This window comes from Coregonus clupeaformis, chromosome 7, assembly GCF_020615455.1.
Source record: "Coregonus clupeaformis isolate EN_2021a chromosome 7, ASM2061545v1, whole genome shotgun sequence".
Classification (NCBI taxonomy): domain Eukaryota; kingdom Metazoa; phylum Chordata; class Actinopteri; order Salmoniformes; family Salmonidae; genus Coregonus; species Coregonus clupeaformis.
Window position 1 is genome coordinate 12,745,568 of NC_059198.1, and position 23,181 is coordinate 12,768,748.

The 23,181-nt window shown below is 42.9% G+C and overlaps 2 protein-coding genes across 4 annotated transcripts in view; both read left to right on the top strand.

The window, feature by feature from the left end:
• Nucleotides 1-67: 67 nt before the first annotated feature.
• LOC121569390 (hypoxanthine-guanine phosphoribosyltransferase-like) lies at nucleotides 68-16,198 on the top strand. 3 transcript variants are annotated; one of them, XM_041880296.2, is made up of 10 exons: nucleotides 69-342; nucleotides 459-565; nucleotides 808-914; nucleotides 1,471-1,654; nucleotides 7,334-7,399; nucleotides 10,466-10,483; nucleotides 13,406-13,488; nucleotides 13,907-13,953; nucleotides 14,310-14,386; nucleotides 15,749-16,198. In XM_041880296.2, exons 2-10 carry the CDS (start codon nucleotides 494-496, stop codon nucleotides 15,794-15,796), a joined length of 702 nt encoding a protein of 233 aa, XP_041736230.1. In that variant the 5' UTR covers nucleotides 69-342; nucleotides 459-493; the 3' UTR covers nucleotides 15,797-16,198. The 3 variants fall into 3 exon arrangements, with proteins under 3 accessions (XP_041736231.1, XP_041736230.1, XP_041736232.1); XM_041880298.2 differs by having other exon boundaries at nucleotides 522-565; XM_041880297.2 differs by lacking the exon at nucleotides 10,466-10,483 and having other exon boundaries at nucleotides 68-342.
• A 5,711-nt stretch (nucleotides 16,199-21,909) lies between these two features.
• LOC121569373 (rho GTPase-activating protein 21) overlaps nucleotides 21,910-23,181 on the top strand; it is a 109,886-nt gene continuing 108,614 nt past the window's right edge. The window contains exon 1 of the mRNA XM_041880269.2: nucleotides 21,910-22,323. The gene's annotated coding sequence lies outside the window, so the exon portion shown is untranslated. The remainder of the gene's footprint in view (nucleotides 22,324-23,181) is intronic.

Sequence of the window (23,181 nt, forward strand, 5' to 3'; positions counted from 1 at the left end):
CATGATGTAATCTTGTAGTTCATTATACGAGAGCCTAAATTAGACTATACTTATCTGGTCCTTTGCCACAGTTTCTTGAACCAAATTAGTCACTTTTCCTTTTTAGCAAGTAACCGTGCTTACAGGAAAACTACTACAGGAAATCACATGCAGCTGATTATCCACCCCTGTGGATCTAATTGTACCATTCGGTGGTTTATTCAGAAGGACTGGAATACAACAACCACCTCTTTTTAGTCACACTAATGACTTCAGCATGACCACAGCATGCTTGACTTGTTGGCTAGTTTTGAGTTTCAGCCTAAAATTGCACAAAGAATCTCTCCTTAAAAAGTGGAAAAGGTAAGGGACAGAATAAAGCCGAAAAGTTGTCATATTACAGGGAGGGTTAACTTCGAAGAACACTACTTCATTATTATCTTGCATGTAATTGTTGTAATTTGTTCGTTCCCCTTCAGTCCTTGTCTGCTAACTGCATTTTTACATCAACTGTATGTTATCGCGGAAAAACATCATGGCAGAATGCGTTCCATCCAGAGCCACGGGAATGGAAGGAGGAATTGTGGTAAATAGTTTCAAACTTTTTGTTTTGTAGTAGACTATTGTTATATACCAATATTTATCCTATCTGTGGTTTGTTTTCTTGAGTAACTTGTTGCAGCTGATTTCAGCTGATCAAGCACTGTCTTCTGATCATGGACTTTTTAAATTGATAGGCTACTTACAGATATAGCCAATTGGAATATTGCATTAATGAATTGATCATAACTTTGCAAGTGTTCCTTATCTTTGTTTATCATATCTTAGATTAAAGATGATTGGCCCGGATACAGTTTAGAGCTCTTCACTTATCCAGAGCATTACCGTGAAGATATAGAGAGTGTCTACATTCCACATGGGGTTATCATGGACAGGTAAAATTTATTTTATAATCTGGAGGAAATTCATACAAACCTTTTCACCAACTTGCTGAGGTGATCAGAAGCCAATGTACTATTCTATTTATGTTATTGTAGTTACAATATGGAACATACATTACTACAGTACTGTGCTTTAAAGGATGCTCTTAAATAGGAATATCACCCCCTTTTTAAAAATCCTTATCACTGGACTTGACCCACTTTATTGGTCTTCTCCTGGTGCACTCATTGGCCTGGGTTCACAGCTCTGATTTTCTACCTCATGTGGAAAGGAATGCTGGTGCGTGCCACATTTCTACCAACCAGGGAGGCTTGGAGGACTTCAAGAAGTCATTGAGTTGAGAACTGTGTATTGAAAGTACACAATAAACTATACCATTGTGTGTGCGCGTGTGCGTGCGTCATACACACTGAATGCCTTGGCAATTAGTGATAAAGCGTCAACTCTATGGTATCATGTGACCTCAAAATTTAATCACACACACACACACACTGCTCTGTTTGTGTAATTGTGATTTTCTGGGGAGGTTTAACATGATTTGTACTGTAGGACGGAGCGCCTGGCCCGACACATCATGGATGACATTGGGGATCATGACATGGTGGTGCTGTGTGTACTGAAGGGAGGGTACAAGTTCTGTTCTGACCTGGTGGAGTTCATTAAGGTACAATGCCGCAACTCCAACAAGCACCTGGAGACCAGAGTGGAGTTTATTAGGCTGAAGAGCTACCTGGTAAGTAACATCAAGTTCTTTTAAAGTCTTTTGAAAAGGCTGTATCATCACATCATTTATCAGTCGCTTGTGATGAAGTTAGAGATAAACATAGTAGTGAATATGAGGTTCTCTAGTTTCATGTAGTTGAGGAGCTGCTTGGTTGGTGCCACAATATTACATTTACATTACATTACATTTTAGTCATTTAGCAGACGCTCTTATCCAGAGCGACTTACAGGAGCAATTAGGGTTAAGTGCCTTGCTCAAGGGCACATTTACGTCATTTAGCAGACGCTCTTATCCAGAGCGACTCACAAATTGGTGCATTCACCCCTATAGCCAGTGGGATAACCACTTTACAATTTTTTTTTTGGGGGGTAGAAGGATTACTTTATCCTATCCCAGGTATTCCTTAAAGAGGTGGGGTTTCAAATGTCTCCGGAAGGTGGTGAGTGACTCCGCTGTCCTGGCGTCGTGAGGGAGCTTGTTCCACCATTGGGGTGCCAGAGCAGCGAACAGTTTTGACTGGGCTGAGCGGGAACTATGCATCTGCAGAGGAAGGGAGCCAGCAGGCCAGAGGTGGATGAACGCAATGCCCTCGTTTGGGTGTAGGGACTGATCAGAGCCCGAAGGTACAGAGGTGCCGTTCCCCTCACTGCTCCATAGGCAAGCACCATGGTCTTGTAACGGATGCGAGCTTCAACTGGAAGCCAGTGGAGTGTGCGGAGGAGGGGGTGACGTGAGAGAACTTGGGAAGGTTGAACACCAGACGGGCTGCGGCATTCTGGATGAGTTGTAGGGGTTTAATGGCACAGGCAGGGAGGCCAGCCAACAGCGAGTTGCAGTAATCCAGACGGGAGATGACAAGTGCCTGGATTAGGACCTGTGCCGCTTCCTGTGTAAGGCAGGGTCGTACTCTCCGAATGTTGTAGAGCATGAACCTGCAGGAGCGGGTCACCGCCTTGATGTTAGCGGAGAACGACAGGGTGTTGTCCAGGGTCACGCCAAGGCTCTTCGCACTCTGGGAGGAGGACACAACGGAGTTGTCAACCGTGATGGCGAGATCATGGAACGGGCAGTCCTTCCCCGGGAGGAAGAGCAGCTCCGTCTTGCCAGGGTTCAGCTTGAGGTGGTGATCCGTCATCCATACTGATATGTCTGCCAGACATGCAGAGATGCGATTCGCCACCTGGTTATCAGAAGGGGGAAAGGAGAAGATTAGTTGTGTATCGTCAGCGTAGCAATGATAGGAGAGGCCATGTGAGGATATGACAGAGCCAAGTGACTTGGTGTATAGGGAGAAAAGGAGAGGGCCTAGAACTGAGCCCTGGGGGACACCAGTGGTGAGAGCACGTGGTGCGGAGACAGCTTCTCGCCACGCCACTTGGTAGGAGCGACCGGTCAGGTAGGACGCAATCCAGGAGTGAGCCGCGCCGGAGATGCCCAGCTCGGAGAGGGTGGAGAGGAGGATCTGATGGTTCACAGTATCAAAGGCAGCAGACAGGTCTAGAAGGACAAGAGCAGAGGAGAGAGAGTTAGCTTTAGCAGTGCGGAGAGCCTCCGTGACACAGAGAAGAGCAGTCTCAGTTGAATGACCAGTCCTGAAACCTGACTGGTTTGGATCAAGAAGGTCATTCTGAGAGAGATAGCAAGAGAGTTGGCTAAAGACGGCACGCTCAATAGTTTTGGAAAGAAAAGAAAGAAGGGATACTGGTCTGTAGTTGTTGACATCAGTGGGATCGAGTGTTGGTTTTTTTGAGAAGGGGAGCAACTCTCGCTCTCTTGAAGACGGAAGGGACATGGCCAGCGGTCAAGGATGAGTTGATCAGCGAGGTGAGGTAGGGGAGAAGGTCACCGGAGATGGTCTGGAGAAGAGAGGAGGGGATGGGGTCAAGCGGGCAGGTAGTTGGGCGGCCTGCAGTCACAAGTCGCAGGATTTTATCTGGAGAGAGAGGGGAGAAAGAAGTCAAAGCATAGGGTAGGGCAGTGTGAGTAGGACCAGCAGTGTCATTAGACTTAACAAACGAGGATCGGATGTCGTCAACCTTCTTTTCAAAGTGGTTGACGAAGTCATCCACAGAGAGAGAGGGGGAATTCAGGAGGGAGGAAAATGTGGCAAAGAGCTTCCTAGGGTTAGAGGCAGATGCTTGGAATTTAGAGTGGTAGAAAGTGGCCTTAGCAGCAGAAACAGATGAAGAAAATGTAGAGAGGAGGGAGTGAAAAGATGCCAGGTCGGCAGGGAGTTTAGTTTTCTTCCATTTCCGCTCCGCTGCCCGGAGCTCTGTTCTGTGAGCTCGCAATGAGTCATCAAGCCACGGAGCTGGAGGGGGAGGACCGAGCCGGCCGGGAGGATAGGGGACACAGAGAGTCAAAGGATGCAGAAAGGGAGGAGAGGAGGGTTGAGGAGGCAGAATCAGGAGATTGGAGGGAGAAGGATTGAGCAGAGGGAAGAGATGATAGGATGGAAGAGGAGAGAGTAGTGGGAGAGAGAGAGCGAAGGTTGCGGCGGCGCATTACCATCTGTGTAGGGGCAGAGTGAGTAGTGTTGGAGGAGAGCGAGAGAGAAAAGGAAACAAAGTAGTGGTCGGAGACATGGAGGGGAGTTGCAGTGAGATTAGTAGAAGAGCAGCATCTAGTAAAGATGAGGTCAAGCGTATTGCCTGCCTTGTGAGTAGGGGGACGGTGAGAGGGTGAGGTCAAAAGAGGAGAGGAGTGGAAAGAAGGAGGCAGAGAGAAATGAGTCAAATGTGGACATAGGGAGGTTGAAATCCCCCAAAAACTGTGAGGGGTGAGCCATCCTCAGGAAAGGAACTTATCAAGGCGTCAAGCTCATTGATGTACTCTCCAAGGGAACCTGGAGGGCGATAGATGACAAGGATATTAAGCTTAAATGGGCTAGTGACTGTGACAGCATGGAATTCAAATGAGGAGATAGACAGGTGGGTTAGGGGAAAAATAGAGAATGTCCACTTGGGAGAGATGAGGATTCCTGTGCCACCACCCCTCTGACCAGATGCTCTCGGGGGTATGCGAGAACACATGGTCAGACGAGGAGAGAGCAGTAGGAGTAGCAGTGTTTTCAGTGGTAATCCATGTTTCCGTCAGCGCCAGGAAGTCGAGGGACTGGAGGTTAGCATAGGCGGGGATGAAGTCAGCTTTGTTGGCAGCAGAACGGCAGTTCCAGAGGCTGCCTGAGACCTGGAACTCCAGGTGTGGGGTGCGTGCAGGGACCACCAGGTTAGAGAGGCAGCAGCCACGCGGTGTGAGGCGTTTGTGTAGCCTGTGCAGAGAGGAGAGAACAGGGATAGGCAGAGGCATAGTTGACAGGCTGTAGCAAATGGCTACAATAATGCAGAGGAGATCGGAATGAAATGAACTAAACATCTGGGAGAGGAGAGAGCAGGGCCTCCCTCACCAAAACTTCCACCTCAGAAACTATAATTGTTTCACTGAACCACCCAAACAAAAACTCTCCCAACTTCCACCTTTAGAATTCAGAATTGTTGTGAACCACAGCGGTCCAATGTTTAAAGGAATAGACTCAACCCACTTTATTCAGCTAGCTATCTATGACACCATAGCTAACTAGCATGCTAGCATCCAATAACACAATATCCTACTATTTATTTGTCCTTTGAAATCTTCTGCATGTATTGTTTATGCAGCTGGGCTTCTCTTCACCAGAGCAACTGGGAGGCCTGTTCAGATGCTGTATCGTCAATGTATAACATTCAAATCTCGAAATGGTCATATTTTAGCACTGACTTCAGAACATTCAGGAAAATACTTGAGTTGAATAGAAATAGAAGCAACCTGTTATTTCTGTTATTAATAATTGGTTCATGTTTGGAGATGGAAGAGTATATAGTCTGTCTGAGTGTGTGTGTGTGTGTGTGTGTGTGTGTGTGTGTGTGTGTGTGTGTGTGTGTGTGTGTGTGTGTGAATGTGTATGTGTATGTGTGTGTGACTTTGTTGAGCTACACAATCAATTTGAGAGACTTTTGGTAATGTAGTAGTGTATGTGGACACCTGCTCGGAGTTGGTCCCCCCTTTGCTGCTATAACAGCCTCCACTCTTCTGGGAAGGCTTTCTACTAGATGTTGGAACATTGCTGCGTGGACTTGCTTCCATTCAGCCACGAGCATTAGTGAGGTCAGGCACTGATGTTGGGCAATTAGGCCTGGCTCGCATTCGGTGTGTCAATTCATCCCAAAGGTGTTCGATGGGGTTGAGGTCTGGGCTCTGTGCAGGCCAGTCAAGTTCTTCCACACTGATCTCGACAAACCATTTCTGTATGGACCTTGCTTTGTGCACAGGGGCATTTTCATGCTGAAACCAGAAAGGGCCTTCCCCAAACTGTCACCACAAATTTGGAAGCACAGAATCGTCTATAATGTCATTGTATGCTTAGCGTTAAGATTTCCCTTCACTTGAACTAAGGGGTCTAACCCGAACCATGAAAAACTGCCCCAAACCATTATTCCTCCTCCACCAAACTTTACAGTTGGCACTATGCATTTGGGCAGGTAGCGTTCTCCTGGCATCCGCCAAACCCAGATACGTCCGTCGGACTGCCAGATGGTGAAGCGTGATTCCTCACTGCAGAGAACGCGTTTCCACTGCTCCAGAGTCCAATGGCGGCGGGCTTTACACCACTCCAGCCGACGCTTGGCATTGCACATGGTGATCTTAGGCTTATGTGCGGCTGCTCGGCCATGGAAACCCATTTCATGAAGCTCCCAAAAACAGTTATTGTGCTGATGTTGCTTCCAGAGGCAGTTTGGAACTTGGTAGTGAGTGTTGCAACCGTGGACAGACAATTTTTACGCGCTACACACTTCAGCACTCGGCAGTTGACCGGGGCAGCTCTAGCAGGGCAGAAATTTGACAAAATGACTTGTTGGAAAGGTGTTATCCTATGACGGTGCCACGTTGCAAGTCACTGAGTCCTTCAGTAAGGGCCATTCTACTGCCAATGTTTGTCTATGGAGATTGCATGGCTGTGTGCTCAATTTATATACCTGTCAGCAACGGGTGTGGCTGAAATAGCCGAATCCACTCATTTGAAGGGGTGTCCACATACTTTTGTGTGTGTAGTGTACTTTAGGATGGTTCGATATGAGCGTTAGGAAATTAGCTTAAGGAAATTAAACGTGAAATGAGAAATTATTGGAAATGATAACTTTTTCAGTCTCCTCATTGTGCGCTATACTCCTATGAAAGGTCATGAATTTCTGTCACATCGATTAAGGCAGCCCCCCGCACATTTCTGATTCAGAGGGGTTGGGTTAAATGCGCAAGACCAATTTCGGTTGAATGCATTCAGTTGTGCAACTGACTAGATATCCCCTTTCACTTGGGATTTTGTATTTTGGCTAACTCAGCATCTGAAATATCTGACTCCAGCATGATTGTAGAATTGAGCTGACCTGAATGACAGTGTCTGTATTAGCTCCATTGTCACTGTCCTTTATTCTGGCCCTTTTCCATTCCATCTAAAGCCTCACTGTCTAAATGATAGTGATTATGTAGACACTAGACAGTCACCATCATGGACATTTCACTGATCTGTGCAGCATAGTCATCCTGGATGTCATGTTTGGGGACATCTCTGTGAGGTTATCTGTGTCTTGCCTCTGTCCAGGACAGAATGGTGACTGTTCACACACTCAAGACCGTTTTTTTCTTCTTCTCTAGAATGACCAATCAACAGAGGACCTGCACATAATAGGAAGTCAAGATCTATCTGTTCTACGAGGCAAGGTATGTACATGCTTAAATAAATTGGAATGATTTCTTTCTGTAAATAATCTTTCCATTGCTATCCCTCTGGGAATTTAGATTCTATGCTGTCAGATACCCTTTGTTCTAAAGAATTTGAGCGTGAAGAACGTTTTTGATATAAGGTCATAACTAGCCACAAGGGGGCGCACTCAGCTCTGCTGTTGAGTGTTGACAGGGCTCTTGGAAATGTATCAGTGTGCTCATTTGGGTGGTAAAGGAAGAAAGAGAAAGACACACACACTTTTAAGACAAATTCAGATAAGGTATACGATCTATAAGAAGAAATAAGAAGATTGAGCTGAAGAATGAACTACCCCTGGTATATTTCACATAGGTGTGGCCCTCTATGTCTAAGGAGTGGGCCCAACGAATCACCACAAGGCATAGTAGATCCATATAATGAAAATACATATTTTGACTCTATGGCATGAGGCAAGGTTTAGGTCCTTCCATAAGAGACAGACAGTTTAAGACATTCCTGCGTAAAATTGTGTCTACTAAACTACATTTCTGGACTGGAGCGAAGAGAGTGAACCCAGTGTCATCCTGCGTTCATTCGGCTGGTCATACATTTTGGGGTTTTCCCTGACAACCGTCCTCTTTGTGTACCCTTCATAAGTGTAACTTTGTCAGTGTGTTGCAGCCATCACCAGGTTGAGAATGAATCACTCATCTAGTCCTATCCTCTTCCTAAGGAAATACTTGACGATGAAAAATAGGGTTTTGGTGGATCATCATCCACCCCACACAGTACCATTGAAAGATTTGATGGAGTTTATGTCAACGGTGCTCAAGATGATGGTATGTGAGTGGTGTTGGGAGTGATGCCCCCATCTAGATAGAATGTAGTCTTACAGCACAGAGTTACTGTCTCTATCTCAGTAGCAAGGTATATTTTAGGAGTCAGAAGAGGACACCGGCAATGTCATGCAAAGTTTTTTTTAACATACAACTGAACAGGCAAAAACCTTAACTAAGATTTGTTTTTGCTCAGGGTTAGGAGGTCAACAAGAATAGCTGTCTGTCTAACCCAGCAAATTTGCGCAAGTCAGGAACATTAATCTTCACCATGGGTAACTAGATGGCTGCCATCAATCTTCACTAAATGGCTGCCATCTCAGCGTCATGCCGTCATCCCATGGCACAGCTGAGTGGTGCCAGTCATTGGGGCATGTGCCAGTCATAAGGGGTGCCAGTTATTAGGGGCGTGGACTCTGGCCAACCGTCAACTAGCATTATTGGCAATGGCATACCATTTATAGCACTTGCTTTTCCTAATCCCAAATGTCATCATGGAAAGTCGAGGTGTGTTAAAGTTCAAATGCATAACACTGTTGCAAATATGTAAGTGGGGGAGGCTGGCTGGATAGGTTCAAGAACAGATCTGTCAAATGACTTGATTTTGCAGGATTCTCTGCATGGGGTCGAGTTTCTATAGCTTACCTCCTTTCCCAGTCCATCATCAGCAGAAGGGAGGCAAGTACAGGATTTTATTTGGGATTTTAGCAATAGGACAGATAGCGGAATGAGGGCAAAAGCCTTTGGGTGTAGTGGAGGGGGTTAGAATGATGTAACACATTGTCTGGTAGAATAATACACCAATTACCTCCAAGCATTTGTGTTTCGTATCTTTAACATTCTTGAGGGGAAATGTAATCCATATTGAATAAGGTCATATAAAAGCCACTGATGTGGTTTTTTGAGGCTGTTTTGTTTACCTCTTTTTCATGTGGCAAAGCAGGTTAGTTCTGCTCAAGGTTTCCATGTTTTCTCTCTCTCTACTACACTAAACAAAAATATAAACGCAACATGTAAACTGTTGGTCTCATGTTTCATGAGCTAAAATAAAAGATCCCAGAAATGTTCCATACTCACAAAAAGCTTATTTCTCTCAAATGTTGTACACCAAGTTGTTTACATCCCTGTTAGTAAGCATTTCTCCTTTGCCAAGATAATCCATCCACCTGACAGGTGTGGCATATCAAGAAGATGATTAAACAGCATGATCATTACACGATGGGGTTATGGTATGGGAAGGCATAAACTACAGACTACGAACACAATTGCATTTTATCGATGGCAAAAATACTGTGACGAGATCCTGAGGCCCATTGTGAGGCCCATTTTTTTAAAGGTATCTGTGACCAACAGATTCATATCTATATTCCCAGTCCTGAAATCCATAGATTAGGGACTAATTAATTTATTTCAATTGACTGATTTCCTCATAGTCTCCTGAGTGGCGCAGTGGTCTAAGGCACTGCATCGCAGTGCTAGCTGTGCCACTAGAGATCCTGGTTCGAATCCAGGCTCTGTTGTAGCCGGCCGTGACCGGGAGACCCATGGGACGGCGTGCAATTGGCCCAGCATCGTCCAGCGTAGGGGAGGGAATGGCCGGCAGGGATGTAGCTCAGTTGATAGAGCATGGCGTTTGCAACGCCAGGGTTGTGGGTTCGATTCCCACAGGGGGTATGAAAAATAATAATAATAATGTAAGTCGCTCTGGATAAGAGCGTCTGCTAAATGACGTAAATGTAATATGAACTGTAACTAATATCTTTGCTCAGCATAGTTACATGTCCTTACTCCCTATTCATAGTTTTACATAACACGGTTCAGGTGTAGCGTGTAGGCCCACAACATTGGCCTCCTGCCTGCATTCTCTCAGAGCACTCGCCTCAAACCATAGATACACTCCACCAGCCAGACAAAGAGCCTCATACACAGCCAAGGGGGGAAAGCTGTCATTTGAACCCCTGCACCAGAGAAAGAGTCCAACTGTAATTATCTTTCTGTCTAAGACATTTGGAAGTGCATTTGGCTCAGTGTTAGGAACAACTGTACATTATGAGGGAGTATAATGACATGTCTGTGTGTCTCTTTGGGACTAAAATTAGATCCAAGATTGTCACTATAGCTACAGTCTAACAAGTGTGAAGTCAAACTCCCAAGTATTTGCCCCTATGTTTGAATGGAAGTTGTTGTGATGTTGCAGTTCAGAGATGTTAAAGATGGGTTTCTCTCTTTTTTTTACATGGCACAAAGAATGTCTTGATTGTAGAGGTAAGTGACTTGCATCATCTCATGGTACAGTATTGCAAATGCCTTGAATTTGCCTTGATGCCTTGAATAAAGTTGATAAAAATTGTCAAAGACTCCAGCCACCCAAGTCATAGACTGTTCTCTCTGCTACCGCACGGCAAGCGGTACCGGTGCACCAAGTCTGGAACCAACAGGACCCTGAACAGCTTCCATCCCCAAGCCATAAGACTGATAAATAGTTAGTTAAACAGTTAACCAAATAGCTACCCGGACTATCTGTATTGACCCTTTATGCACTAACTTTATTGACTCATCACATAAGCTGCTACTGTTTATTATCTGTCACTTTATTCCTAGTTATATGTACATACAGTATCTACCTCAATTACCTTGTACCCCTGCACATCGACTTGGTACTGGTACCACTTGTACATAACCAAGTTATTGTTACTCATTGTGTAACTATTATTACTTTCATTATTACGTGTTTTACTTTTCTATTATCTATCTATTTTCTTTTTCTCTGCATTGTTGGGAAGGGCCCTTAAGTAAGCATTTCACTGTTAGTCCACACCTGTTGTTTATGAAGTACAGTGCCATGAAAAAGTATTTGCCCCCTTTCTTATTTTCTCTGTTTTTACATGTTTTTTATACCGAATGTTATCAGATCTTCAACCAAAACCTAATATTAGGGAACCTGAGTAAAACAATATTTTAAAAATTGATACTTATTTAATTTATTTAATTAACAAAGTTATGCAACATCCAATTCCCCTGTGTGAAAAAGTAATTGCCCCCTTACACTCAATAACTGGTTGTGCCACCTTTAGCTGCAATGACTCCAACCAAACGCTTCCTGTAGTTGTTGATCAGTCTCTCACATCACTGTGGAAGAATTTTGACCCACTTGCATGCAGAACTGCTATAACTGCTATAACATTTGTGGGTTTTCAAGCATGAACTGCTCGTTTCAAGTCCTGCCACAACATCTCAATTGGGATTAGGTCTGGACTTTGACTAGGCCATTCCAAAACTTCAAATGTGTTGCTTTTTGACCATTTTCGTGTAGACTTGATTGTGTGTTTTGGATCATTGTCTTGCTGCATGACCCAGTTGCGATTCAGCTTCAGCTCACAGACGGATGGCCTGACATTCTCCTGTAAAAAGCTCTGATACAGAGCAGAATACATGGTTCCTTCTATTAAGGCAAGTCGTCCAGATCCTGAGGCAGTGAAGCATCCCCAAACCATCACACTACCACCACCATGCTTGACCGTTGGTATGATGTTCTTACTGTTGAATGCAGTGACATAATGGGACCCGTCTTGTCCAAAAAGTTGACTCAAGTTTGCCAAAAAGCACCTGGAAGCACCTGGATGATCATCAAGACTCTTGGAAGAATGTTCTATGGACAGATGAGTCAAAATTATTACTTTTTGGACGAGATGGGTCCCATTATGCCTGTCAAAAACCAAACACTGCATTCCACAGTAAGAACCTTATACCAACGGTCAAGCATGGTGGTGGTAGTGTGATGGTTTGGAGATGCTTTGCTGCTTCAGGACCTGGACGACTTTCCTTAATAGAAGGAACCATTAATTCTGCTCTGTATCAGAGCTTTTTACAGGATAATGTCAGGCTATCTGTCTGTGAGCTGAAGCTGAAGGGCAACTGGGTCATGCAGCAAGACAATGATCCAAAACACAAAATCAAGTCTACATGAAAATGGTTAAAAAGCAACAAATTTGAAGTTTTGGAATGGCTTAGTCAAAGTCCAGACCTAATCCCAATTGAGATGTTGTGGCAGGACTTGAAACGAGCAGTTCATACTTGAAAACCCACAAATGTTGCTGAGTTAAAGCAGTTCTGCATAGAAGATTGTGCCAAAATTCCTCCACAGCGACGTGAGAGGCTGATCAACAACTACAGAAAGTGTTTTGTTGGCGTCATTGTAGCTAAAGGTGGCACTAGTTATTGAGTATAAGGGGGGCAATTACATTTTCAAACAGGGGCGTTTGGTGATGGCATTATTTTGTTTATGAAATAAATAAAATAAGTTTGTAATTGTTGTGTTATTTCTTCACTCAGGTTCCCTTCAACTAACATTAGGTTTTGGTTGAAAATCTGTTAACATTCCGTATGAAAAATATGTAGAGAAAATTAGAAAGGGGCAAATACTTTTTCACAGCACTGTATGTGAGGAATACAATTTGATTTGGTTTGATCTATATGCAGGCTTATTATATTATACAGTAGGCCTATAAATATGCCATATTCCCTCCTGCTTATGAATAAATATGAAATGTAATATACAAAAATATTGAATTTCTTCACTTATTCTGATTTACTATTTTGATAATCAGGTCTTAAATAATGCAATAACAACCAAACGGCAAGGGATCGATAAATTGCATAGATTACATCATAACATATAACATGCCTATCATTGCATACAGGCAATAATTGCTTTAAATTAATAGTTTTCCTGCTACCCTCCAAGCTCCTGGTGCACATAGGCCAGACCTCTCTTTTTTGTATTTTTTTCCCCCTTTGAGATGTTTCAGATGTGAAAGTTTCCAGACTGAAGTCATCCATGCATAAACACTAGGCCTTCACCACATGATGGCTGTTTAGCCAACACTCTAGAGGAAAAACAGCATCTGAGATCCAATCAACATTCTAGATAGGCTGTGTGATATACACACACATACACAACTGCATGAATTTTGTCACATTGCATTCTGCACTTCTATATAACTCGTGTAATTGTTAATCAGAGATTTCAAGGAACAATTTCAAAGCAAAGCAAAACATTGTCATTGATATCTGTAAAAAATCTGTGGATTCATGTTATCGGTTGCTATTGCGATCCATTCTCTTCTGAGAGCAGTCCACATTCATGGCCCTCCCTTCCTCTATCCCTCTTCTTTCCCATGTCTCTAGGCTATAGTCGACACAGGAAAGACCATGAAGGCCCTTCTGAAGCATGTGGAGGCCTTTGAACCCAAGATGGTCAAGGTCGCCGGGTGAGTCAGTCTGTCAGAGCTCTCCATGTCCACGGAATGCCGAGCCTGTGACAGCCACAGGAACAATGTAAAGTTTGCAATTGTGTTTCATTGCTTGAATTCAACTATGTTAGTATATAATTGTTTTAATAAATCAATCCTTATGTATACCCCAATATATTTTAGATTTAGAATGGCATAGGTACTGTACTGTATGCCCTTAGTTTCCACTTTGAAGCTTCCGTAATCAGTGTTGTTCCTGTCTGAATGATAAGAATAGCTACCCTATCGCCATCTTCACTATAATCTAGGCATGAACTGCTTATGTAGTATCACTGTAAATTGTTTTAATCTGAGATCAAATCTCTTCTGCATGATTCATTGCAAATGATTGTGGAGATTAGCTTCGTTAATGGTTGTACTGTCATGTCTGTTTCAGTCTGCTGGTGAAAAGGGTCCCTAATGTGGTTGGAAGCCTTCCAGACTGTAAGTGCATCTCTATTTAATGTCATCCATGATGCCATCCAGGATTTCACTCATCCTTCATTCATCCTTCAGAACAAGATTTATACTGTACATGTCATGTTACTGATATCTCAGTCTAAAGCCCAGGTGGTTTCGAATATTGAATGAGCTTGTATTTTAAATGTTGTATGTTTAATACATTACAAGGTGCTTTGTTTGAGGTTGGTATTTGATCGTGAGACATTTCGAGAAGATTTTCTGCTATACAGACCTAATATAACACCTGACATTGACTCAAGTTTGAATTTATGGTTTATTCAGACCATCTCTACATATTTAGCATATCAAATTTTCTGTGTCTGTATATGTTTTAACAGATGTGGGGTTTGAAATTCCCAACCGTTTTGTCGTGGGCTATGCCTTGGACTACAACGAATATTTCCGTGACCTGAATGTAAGACCCTACTTTTACTTCTGAACTACACATGACCTTTTAGTTTAAAGAGCTGTTTGAAAGGGATGAAAGAGCCGGGAGCTGAGAGTAAACATAGTCAAAGAGACACTTCTCTCCCTGAAATCTAAACTCACCCAGGTATCCTCGGTGTGTGTTTGTGTGTATCCCTGTGTGTCTCTCTCTGTGTGTGTGTCTCTGTGTGTGTGGGTGTCTCTCTCTCTCTCTGTGTGTGTGTGTGTCTCTCTGTGTGTCTCTCTCTGTGTGTCTCTCTGTGTGTGTGTGTCTCTGTGTGTGTGGGTGTCTCTCTCTCTCTCTCTCTCTGTGTGTGTGTGTGTGTGTGTGTGTGTGTGTGTGTGTGTGTGTGTGTGTGTGTGTGTGTGTGTGTGTGTGTGTGTGTGTGTGTGTGTGTGTGTGTGTGTGTGTGTGCGTGCGTGCGTGCGTGTGTGTGTGTGCGGGTGCTCGTTGGGGCGCATGGGCCTTCGAGTGTGTGCGCGTTCGGGGGTGTGTATGTGTGCACTGTATGTTTTGGAATACCTGTATGTTTTCCTGACCTCTTGCACTGTGCCCCATGCCAACACTCCTATGTTAAATTGAGTTACAGTGTTCTTATTTTAAATGTACTGCCCTTACCTCTATTATGAATACCTGTATCAAGGAGATACTCAGATTTGTCTGAAACACAGCACCCCAAACTCACACCCACACCTTTGGCCTGTGTGTGTTTTGTGTGTGTTTGCGTGTGTTTGCGTGTGTGTGTGTTTGTGTGTGTGTGTGTGTGTGTGTGTGTGTGTGTGTGTGTGGTATTCATTACAGAAATTGGAAGGAAGGTCAAACCAGGAATGTAACGGTTAGGATCTGCTTATCTGGCAGAGTGAGGGCTTCCCTTCTCATCTTAGACATCTTAATTCCCCACTTAACGACTATTAGTAATACCAGTTAGCACATGCTACATATCAGTACAATCATATGATTGTTATCAAGGAAGTGTTCATTTATCAGTTTGAGATTGACCTTCGATGACCTTTGAACCCTGAATCTTTAAATTATGTAAAGTTCAGTGCGCTAGCATAATGGAGAGGCGAGATGATTCCTGTCATATGGGGAAAGTCTGACCTTGCTTTCCCAAATTCACATCCCTCCACAATCTCTAATCAACTCAAAACATTTATCTTCTGAGGGCTCGTCGTCACCGTGGTATTTCAACACTCCAGCAGATAAAACACAACAGATAACTAATTTATGTTCTGTAAACATGGGGGATTAAAACATATTTCAGTGACGTTCTATAAACGATCAAAGTGTTGCTCGCTTGATTTAACATCTGACTGAGCGGAACAACTCTCTTTCTCTTCCTCCCTCTAGCATATCTGTGTCATAAGTGAGATTGGAAAAGTGAAGTACAAGATTTGAAGAGAAGTCACATGGGTTGTTCAGAGTTTTCAACTTGTGGCAGCATGACAAGTGCCTTCCCTTCTCATATCTTCGTTCGTGCTCTGTTGTGGATTATTGTTGGTTTATTCATTTCATAATAAGAGACACCTTGCATGTGCTTTATGCAAAACATATAAGTTCTGAGTTATTCAAGTTACATACAACCTTGATTTCCAAATTTTAAGACAGTCACACAGTGAATTATTTTTTTCATTTTTTTTTTCATATGCTATTGTTTTTGTAAACATCATATTACAGTGTTGACAGAATATGCTTTAACGTAATATGCATCTATAACTTTATATGTAAAATACTAATGTTGTCACCAATTATCTAATATGTGCCAAGCACAAAAAATAAAACAAGAAAGAGTCTGGGTTATCAGTGGCCGAGTGCTTTTGATTGAAAGAGAAGAGGTTGAAAGAAGGAGTTGAATGTTGGCCTAAAGAGGGAGCACCCCAGCCTGAAATGTATGTTCTGACTGTCTATTTTACCCAGCTGTTTATCCAAAACAACACTGCCTGTTTAGCTTCAGTGTCATTTGTGCTAACTAAGTTTATTATTTGGCATAAGCTGGCTTTCTCTCTCTTTGTCTTTCTGTCTTTTATTTTAGTAATTCATAATATGTTATGAACAAATTTGGAATCAAACATGAAACCATCCTGGCAAGCCACAAGACATGGTTTGTATTAGCTCAAAGTTAGCTCAACCATGCAAGGAGGCAACAACTATCCAAACATTTATTTTGCTATACAGTATATACCATGAAACAGGAAAATAAATATCCATTAGGTAGATTTTAGTGCAAGCCAGACCCCTGGTTTTCTCTCTAATGTGTGGGTGGTTGGGTGGGTGTTTGTGTGTGTGTTGTGTAGAGGGGTACATGAGGGGTCGAGTAATAGGAACAGAGTGTTCCTGCCCAGAGAGCAAAGAGAGGGAAAAGAACATCACAAAGGAACTGTATATCCAGATACAGTACTCACCAAGCACTTCCATCTAACGAATAGCAATGCAGTGGACCTATTTATTTTCCACAATGATTTTACAATAGCTTCCAACAGCACAAATGTAGCTGAACTCAAACAATTTGAACCAGTAACTGACATGGCTTTCAGAATCTTTTAAACAGTATTGCAGTGCGGTGTTGTCAGATTTATATGGATAATGAATGTACTAAGAAACCCTAATAGCTTATGACAAAAAACTATGCACATATTCTATCCAAACATCAAGCCATCAATAAATAATCATAAAATAATTCAAATAAAAACTAAAATTCCTTTTATGGTTTCACCCATTTCACCCACTGACAGCCCTTGACAGATCTGAAAGTGCTGTTAAACTCAAATAATCTGTCATCAGCACTAATCATAAAGAACACAACGGTCGGTTGGAGCTTGGAGACAGACAGCTGTATGATGGTGTGGTGGAAACTAGAGAGCCAAATGGTTCTCTTTGCTGCTCCAACCCTGTGTTCCATGAGTCAGTGTGGGCGTCAGCTGGACGCTTGGATGCAAATGCCAGGACTCTCTCTCTCGCCATCTGTCACCAGTTAGTTCTCCTCCTGTTCTGAGCCATTTAGTTATTTATTAGTCCACTCATTTATTTGCTTAGTTGTGTGTTTGGCTATTCGGTTCATACATTCATCATATTGTGGTCCTCTGTAGCTCAGCTGGTAGAGCACGGCGCTTGTAACGCCAAGGTAGTGGGTTCGATCCCCGGGACCACCCATACACAAAAATGTATGCACTCATGACTGTAAGTCGCTTTGGATAAAAGCGTCTGCTAAATGGCATATTAATTAATTAATTAATGTTATTTTTTTACAATTGTGAGGTTGTGACCTGTCTTACACTGTTGCATTGTGGGAAATTATATATTTGGAAGGTTGTTTACAGTAATAAGGCTGTTCCTCATATCTTTAGGCTTTTCTGTTGGATGCTTTTAATCTCCCAACTAACGCATAGAGTACAAGATGTTCAAAGGAAATCTGTGCTCCACCCGTGGTGTTGGTTTTACAAGGCTCCCCATATTCTCCTGGGATGTGTATTTGCCTCTGGGTGACTAAAAGTAAATTGTGCATGTCACTGGACTACGCTTCCCAACATGCTTCACTTCACACAGCGTGCACTTGGGGAGACATGTCATGTGGCCATGCACACTTGCCTCTTAATCACTTGAAAAACTAAACAGACACCACATAAACATACGAACGTGACCCCCACACACAGACCTCCAATGACCCCCCCCCCCCGCCTGACCGCCACACACACACACACACACACACATCTAAGAAAAACATTGGCTTAATGTAGAAGAATTCCAGGCACTCAGCTGCTCTGTCATTACCACAGCATGATGGGCCTCCAACTGAAAGAATGAGAGACCATACAGGCTGTCGGTGACCTCTCCTTTCACTGACCATCACGTTACTTCTCTCAGGTATTTCAGGAATCATTGACTTCACCCTTTAACCCCGTCCCCTTCGATCTCTTTTGTAATTCTCCATTTGCAGACCACCATAGTCTGTGGTAGGATTGTTGACATACAGTACAACTACTGAGTTCTGTGAGCATTGTGAATGCTGTAGGCCTGTACTTTCAAACACACTCTGTTGAAAAATGTGTGCCATCTGACAATGTGGCATCTGCTGGGAAAGTTTTCAGCACTTGACTGAAACAAGGTTATGCCGGGTAAAACGTAATGGATCACCTGCAGTCAATGGCCCTCTCCTGGATGGGTGACCTGATTAACAAGCCTGGAAACAGAGAAGAAAGATAGAAAGAGGGAGGTGGAGAAGACTGTTAAGAATCCAGGTGGCAGGTTGTGTGGTGGTGAGATTGGCTTACACACTCAGAAGACCCACCTATACATCCACATCCCCTTTTTAGCTTTTTTCCACTATACATCTGTGAAACACAGGCTTTGAGTGGGTCCTGAAATACAAACTGAACTCCAGCCTGATAAACACTCCTCTTTCACTAAGAGTATCAGTTATCCCAATTCTCTTAGGTTGGGATTAGTAGGAGGCCACCCTTCCACTGAACTACAGGGCATTTTGGCTCGCCTGTGTATGTGTCATATAGAAGGATCAATGGCCACCATTGTGCTGTGACTCTATGTCCCTTATCGAACATCAGCACTTGGGGACGTCGGTTAACTTACCCCCTGCGCTAAATGTCCCCCACGCCACCCTGAGAACCTGCAAGGCATTGTCTGTCACCTTGGAGCGGGATCCGGTAAGAGGGAGAGGGAACAAAGAGGCGGCCAGGGTTCTCATGCTGGGGCTTTGTAGTGCTCCGCTGAGGAAACAGAGGACAGGGCCGTGCAGAGAAAGCAGGCTACAGGTAGACTGGGAGAGTACAAAGGGAGCAAAATGGGTCCTGTGAATGGCCACACATGTATGCGCTTGACATACGAAGCCTCCGAGTCAGCGTTTAAACAGAGCGGCATGGATTTGATTTCAAATTACCTGGCCAACAGATAGAACTTGTTTACTCCCTAGCTTATTGTTTCTTTGTTCTTCCTTTTGAGAGGTAAGACCACCTCAGTGTCAAAGTCAAGTTTAGCCTAGGGTGGCAGGTAGCCTAGCGTTTAAGAGTGTCGGTTAAGTAACTGAAAGGTTGCTAGTTCGAATCCCTGAGCCGACTAGGTGAAAAATATGTTGATTCAGTAAAGCACTTAACCCTAATTGCTCCTGTAAGTTGCTCTGGATAAGAGTGTCTGCTAAATGACACAACTCTTTTTTGTTGCCTCCCCATAAAGCCATGCCTCACTTCTTTCTAGCTGAGTCGTAGGCTTTAAACCAGCTGGTCCACTCTACCTTTAAAATGTTACACTTTGACAGACAGATAAACACTGTAAATGTACATTGATTGACACACACACTGTGATTGTACTTTGTTTACTGTACATTGTGCTCTAAATAGAGGTAGCCAGGGGGCTTCATCGATTGGTTCCTGTTGGGTTTCATTCAATTGTGCAACTCCCCAGTGGTCACAGACGTCATTTCAATGTCTAGTTTTGGTTTATGTTTGATCGAGTTGTCAACTAATGTTAATTCAAAGGGTAAAATCCATTGAATTCTTTGGATTTAGGGTCAAAGTTAGGTTTTTTTTATCCTGAAATTCCTTTATGTTGATGACTTTTGGCAAATCCAATCAGTTTTACACGTTGATTCAACGTCATCACATTGGATTGTTTTGTTGAAATGACGTGGAAACAAGGTTGATTCAACCAGTTTGTGCCCAGTGGGTCAGCTCCAACTCTCCTTGTGCAACCTTTACATCGGCTCTTCCAATACTTGTAGCAGTGTTGCTATCACCTACCTAAAGCCTTTTACTTATTCATTGATGAACAAACTCAATAAAACAGTGTTTAGCCACCACACATTATGGAGTGTGCGGGATAAGGAAGAACTGTAAGCTTCATGGGCTAATACTGTTTTGATAGGCTGTCTAAACGCATGTCTCCAAGAATAAAACTTTCTCTGACAGGAGTTATTCATTTCAAGATTATATGTATCATGTACCTCCTCATATCCCTCTTCTTTGGGTAGAAATTAGGGTTATATACAAGCCTGACTTCAGCACCTGATTCTGTTTCAACCTTTAACGGGATAATAGGAAGCCATGAAGCTATACTAATTCAGGTAATGCTAAGTGTTCTTTGGAAGCGTGCCCTAGAAAACATCACAGTTTGCATTTACTTTGTGAGATGGTAAATTTCAGCACTACACTTTTATTGCTGCCTTGTAACTCAACATTTTATAGCAGTCAAATGTCATTCCATTTAACAAATTTAGAAATGGAATGCCATTTGTTGTTTGTGAGGGAAAAGCACCAGTGTTTCTTCAGTAGTCATAGCAATTGCTCAGTCTACAAAATGTTGCTGTAAATCAATTTGGCTGCAGTAAGTAAAGCTGCTATGCCCACAGTATAACTCTGTGATACTATTTCATATTGCTAAGCCTATCATGAATGTCCCATACATATTGTGTATTAGTAAACAGCATACAAACTAATATTTTTTTGCTACCATAGTATGCAAACCCCTCATAAATAAAGCTCAAGCCTGCACTGTGTGGTTGAGGGTGCAGCGGCTCTTTAAACAATGGATTTTCTCTGAAGCTAGGGAGCCCTCAACACAGAATGGGTCAAAAGAGTCCTCCTATTGTCCCACTTCTATTGTTCTGTTGGAGTGGCCTGCAAACAGAACACTATCCCCCTTTGTCTTTGCCTGGATCAGCTGTGGAGCCTTTTTCATGCACTATGGAGTCCCATGTGTCCGCCATGCCCTACATGTCACAATAATACAGTTAGGGATCCAGCCAGTGAATGGTAAGTGGCATTTTACAACTCAAGGAACACTTTGGAACCATTCAAGAACTGAAGGAGGGGGAAATGTGTGAATGTGGCCCCTACTACGTAATCCTACGTACATGACTTCTGTTGAAAAACATCTATCACTGCGTGTTTTGGTATCTCACATCATACTGGAATATTTAGAATAGCTGAGTATAGAAAACAATGTATGGATCTTGCTCAAAGAGCTAATACTATCTATGACATGCCAAGGAAAATACGCTGTGACGTGGAAATAGGCCTATACAAAAAGGTTCTGATAGCTTAGCACAATATGAACAGGGAAAGAGGTTCTCTAGATAATATGTATTGTGTTGCTCTTTACAGACTATGCAGGAAGCTATTTGTCAAAGAGCCAGAGGAGAACAGGAATTCCAGCTCAGCTATGCCCATCACACACACACACACCAACGTTTTTAGCTGGCTTCCACAGCTCACCAAATGACCTTAAGATTGTTCAATTAGGCCTATAGGTCAAAGCCTTTGCGTCAATGATCCTGTAAAAAGGCACTTGATTGACATGTAAATAAATAAAAATCACCCTGATCGAACGCTTAGTTATGTGTCGCTGAAGTGACCACTAATATTCCTGGACATCTTATGTAAGAACCTGTCCAGTTGGCTGGGTTTAAAAACACGAATTTAAACGTTGAATGTGATTGGATAATAGACCGGAGGGTAGCAGAGGGGCGGTGTTTCTAGAGAATCATAGCTTCGTCCATCCTTCAAGCTATTCTGTCGCGCGCCGCCAACAGGGATCATATAGGAATACGACGAATTACTTTTTGTTTCAATTCTGTTGTAAAATGTGGTTGAAGAACCCTCTAGGATTTTATGAATTTTAATGAAACACAACTCTGTGAAATGTATCGCATGGTCAAAAGAGTAAATGTATTGTAATGGGCGTTTACCTTGGTTTTCATCGTGGGTTTCCTAACAGGTAGCTATCCAGTGGTACTCAAAAAAAATAGCCCGCTTGTTGTGGTCTTTGGTAACGTTAATGGTAGTCAGCGAACACGCTTGCATTTGACACATTACCTATGGCTTTTGAAATACTTCTATGAACAACAGTCATTTTTCTTCTTCTAAAACGAGGACAATGTATCATTTTGTGTTACGGAGTTTTCCATGAATTTGTAACAGGTAGGTTGCTCATGCAGATGCACTGCCCTTACCGACAGCTTCAGTTGCTGTTTGTTTGATATAATGTTGTGTTGTGATACAATGTTGTTGTTTTTGGAAACACATTCGCCGAGACCGTTTCAATTGAGAACTGGAGCGAATTATTAGGCTATTTTGCGAAAACTGTAAACTATAGTTCCATTGAACGTTCTCTGTGGTAGTTCGTTGTGTGGCTTTGGGCGCATGATGGCTGATATTTGCTCGTGCTTTCATTAGCAACCTCTGGAGCGTCAATCTTAGGCTACTATACTGTACGTATGCAATCCATTCGTGTCTCTAAACAGAATTATATTTTGATTAATATACATTTTATTATGCTTATCTACACCTCACCATTTGGCATTGGCCTATCGGTCAAGCATTGCAACAAAGTAAAAAACAACAACACTAAACTACTTGGTCGTTAATGCACATATAAAAAGGCATGCAACCCAGCTGTCGACTGCGGTCCGTATCTCGATTTAGGTCAAACTAGTGGATAACACAATGACAACAACGCACTTCAGTGCAGCTCATGGCAACTGAGATCGGACCATGCAGGAATATGATAATACAGTTCATTATTTACAAGCAGTAGTAGTGTTATACAGTACAAGTAGCCCTCTCCTGCCGAAGTTCACTCAACACAATTGGATCCTGGGCTGATGGGCAACTTAATGTGGAATTCAAGAACAATTACATTTGTCTAGAGATGGCCTCTATTGAATGTGTTATGGTGTTGGTCTTTCGTTGCATAATAGCCTGCTTCCATAAACGAAGTTGTATGAACTAAAGTTTACAATGTGACAGAGTATATTTGAAGGCCCATGGTTACCCCAC

What these genes read in the sequence shown, in the direction of transcription:
- LOC121569390 (XM_041880296.2), top strand. Translation starts at nt 494, where the DNA reads ATGTTATCGCGGAAAAACATCATGGCAGAATGCGTTCCATCCAGAGCC. An exon ending in AAGATGGTCAAGGTCGCCGG is followed by an intron (nt 13,489 to 13,906) that starts GTGAGTCAGTCT and finishes TGTCTGTTTCAG; the next exon opens with TCTGCTGGTGAAAAGGGTCC. An exon ending in AATATTTCCGTGACCTGAAT is followed by an intron (nt 14,387 to 15,748) that starts GTAAGACCCTAC and finishes TCCTCCCTCTAG; the next exon opens with CATATCTGTGTCATAAGTGA.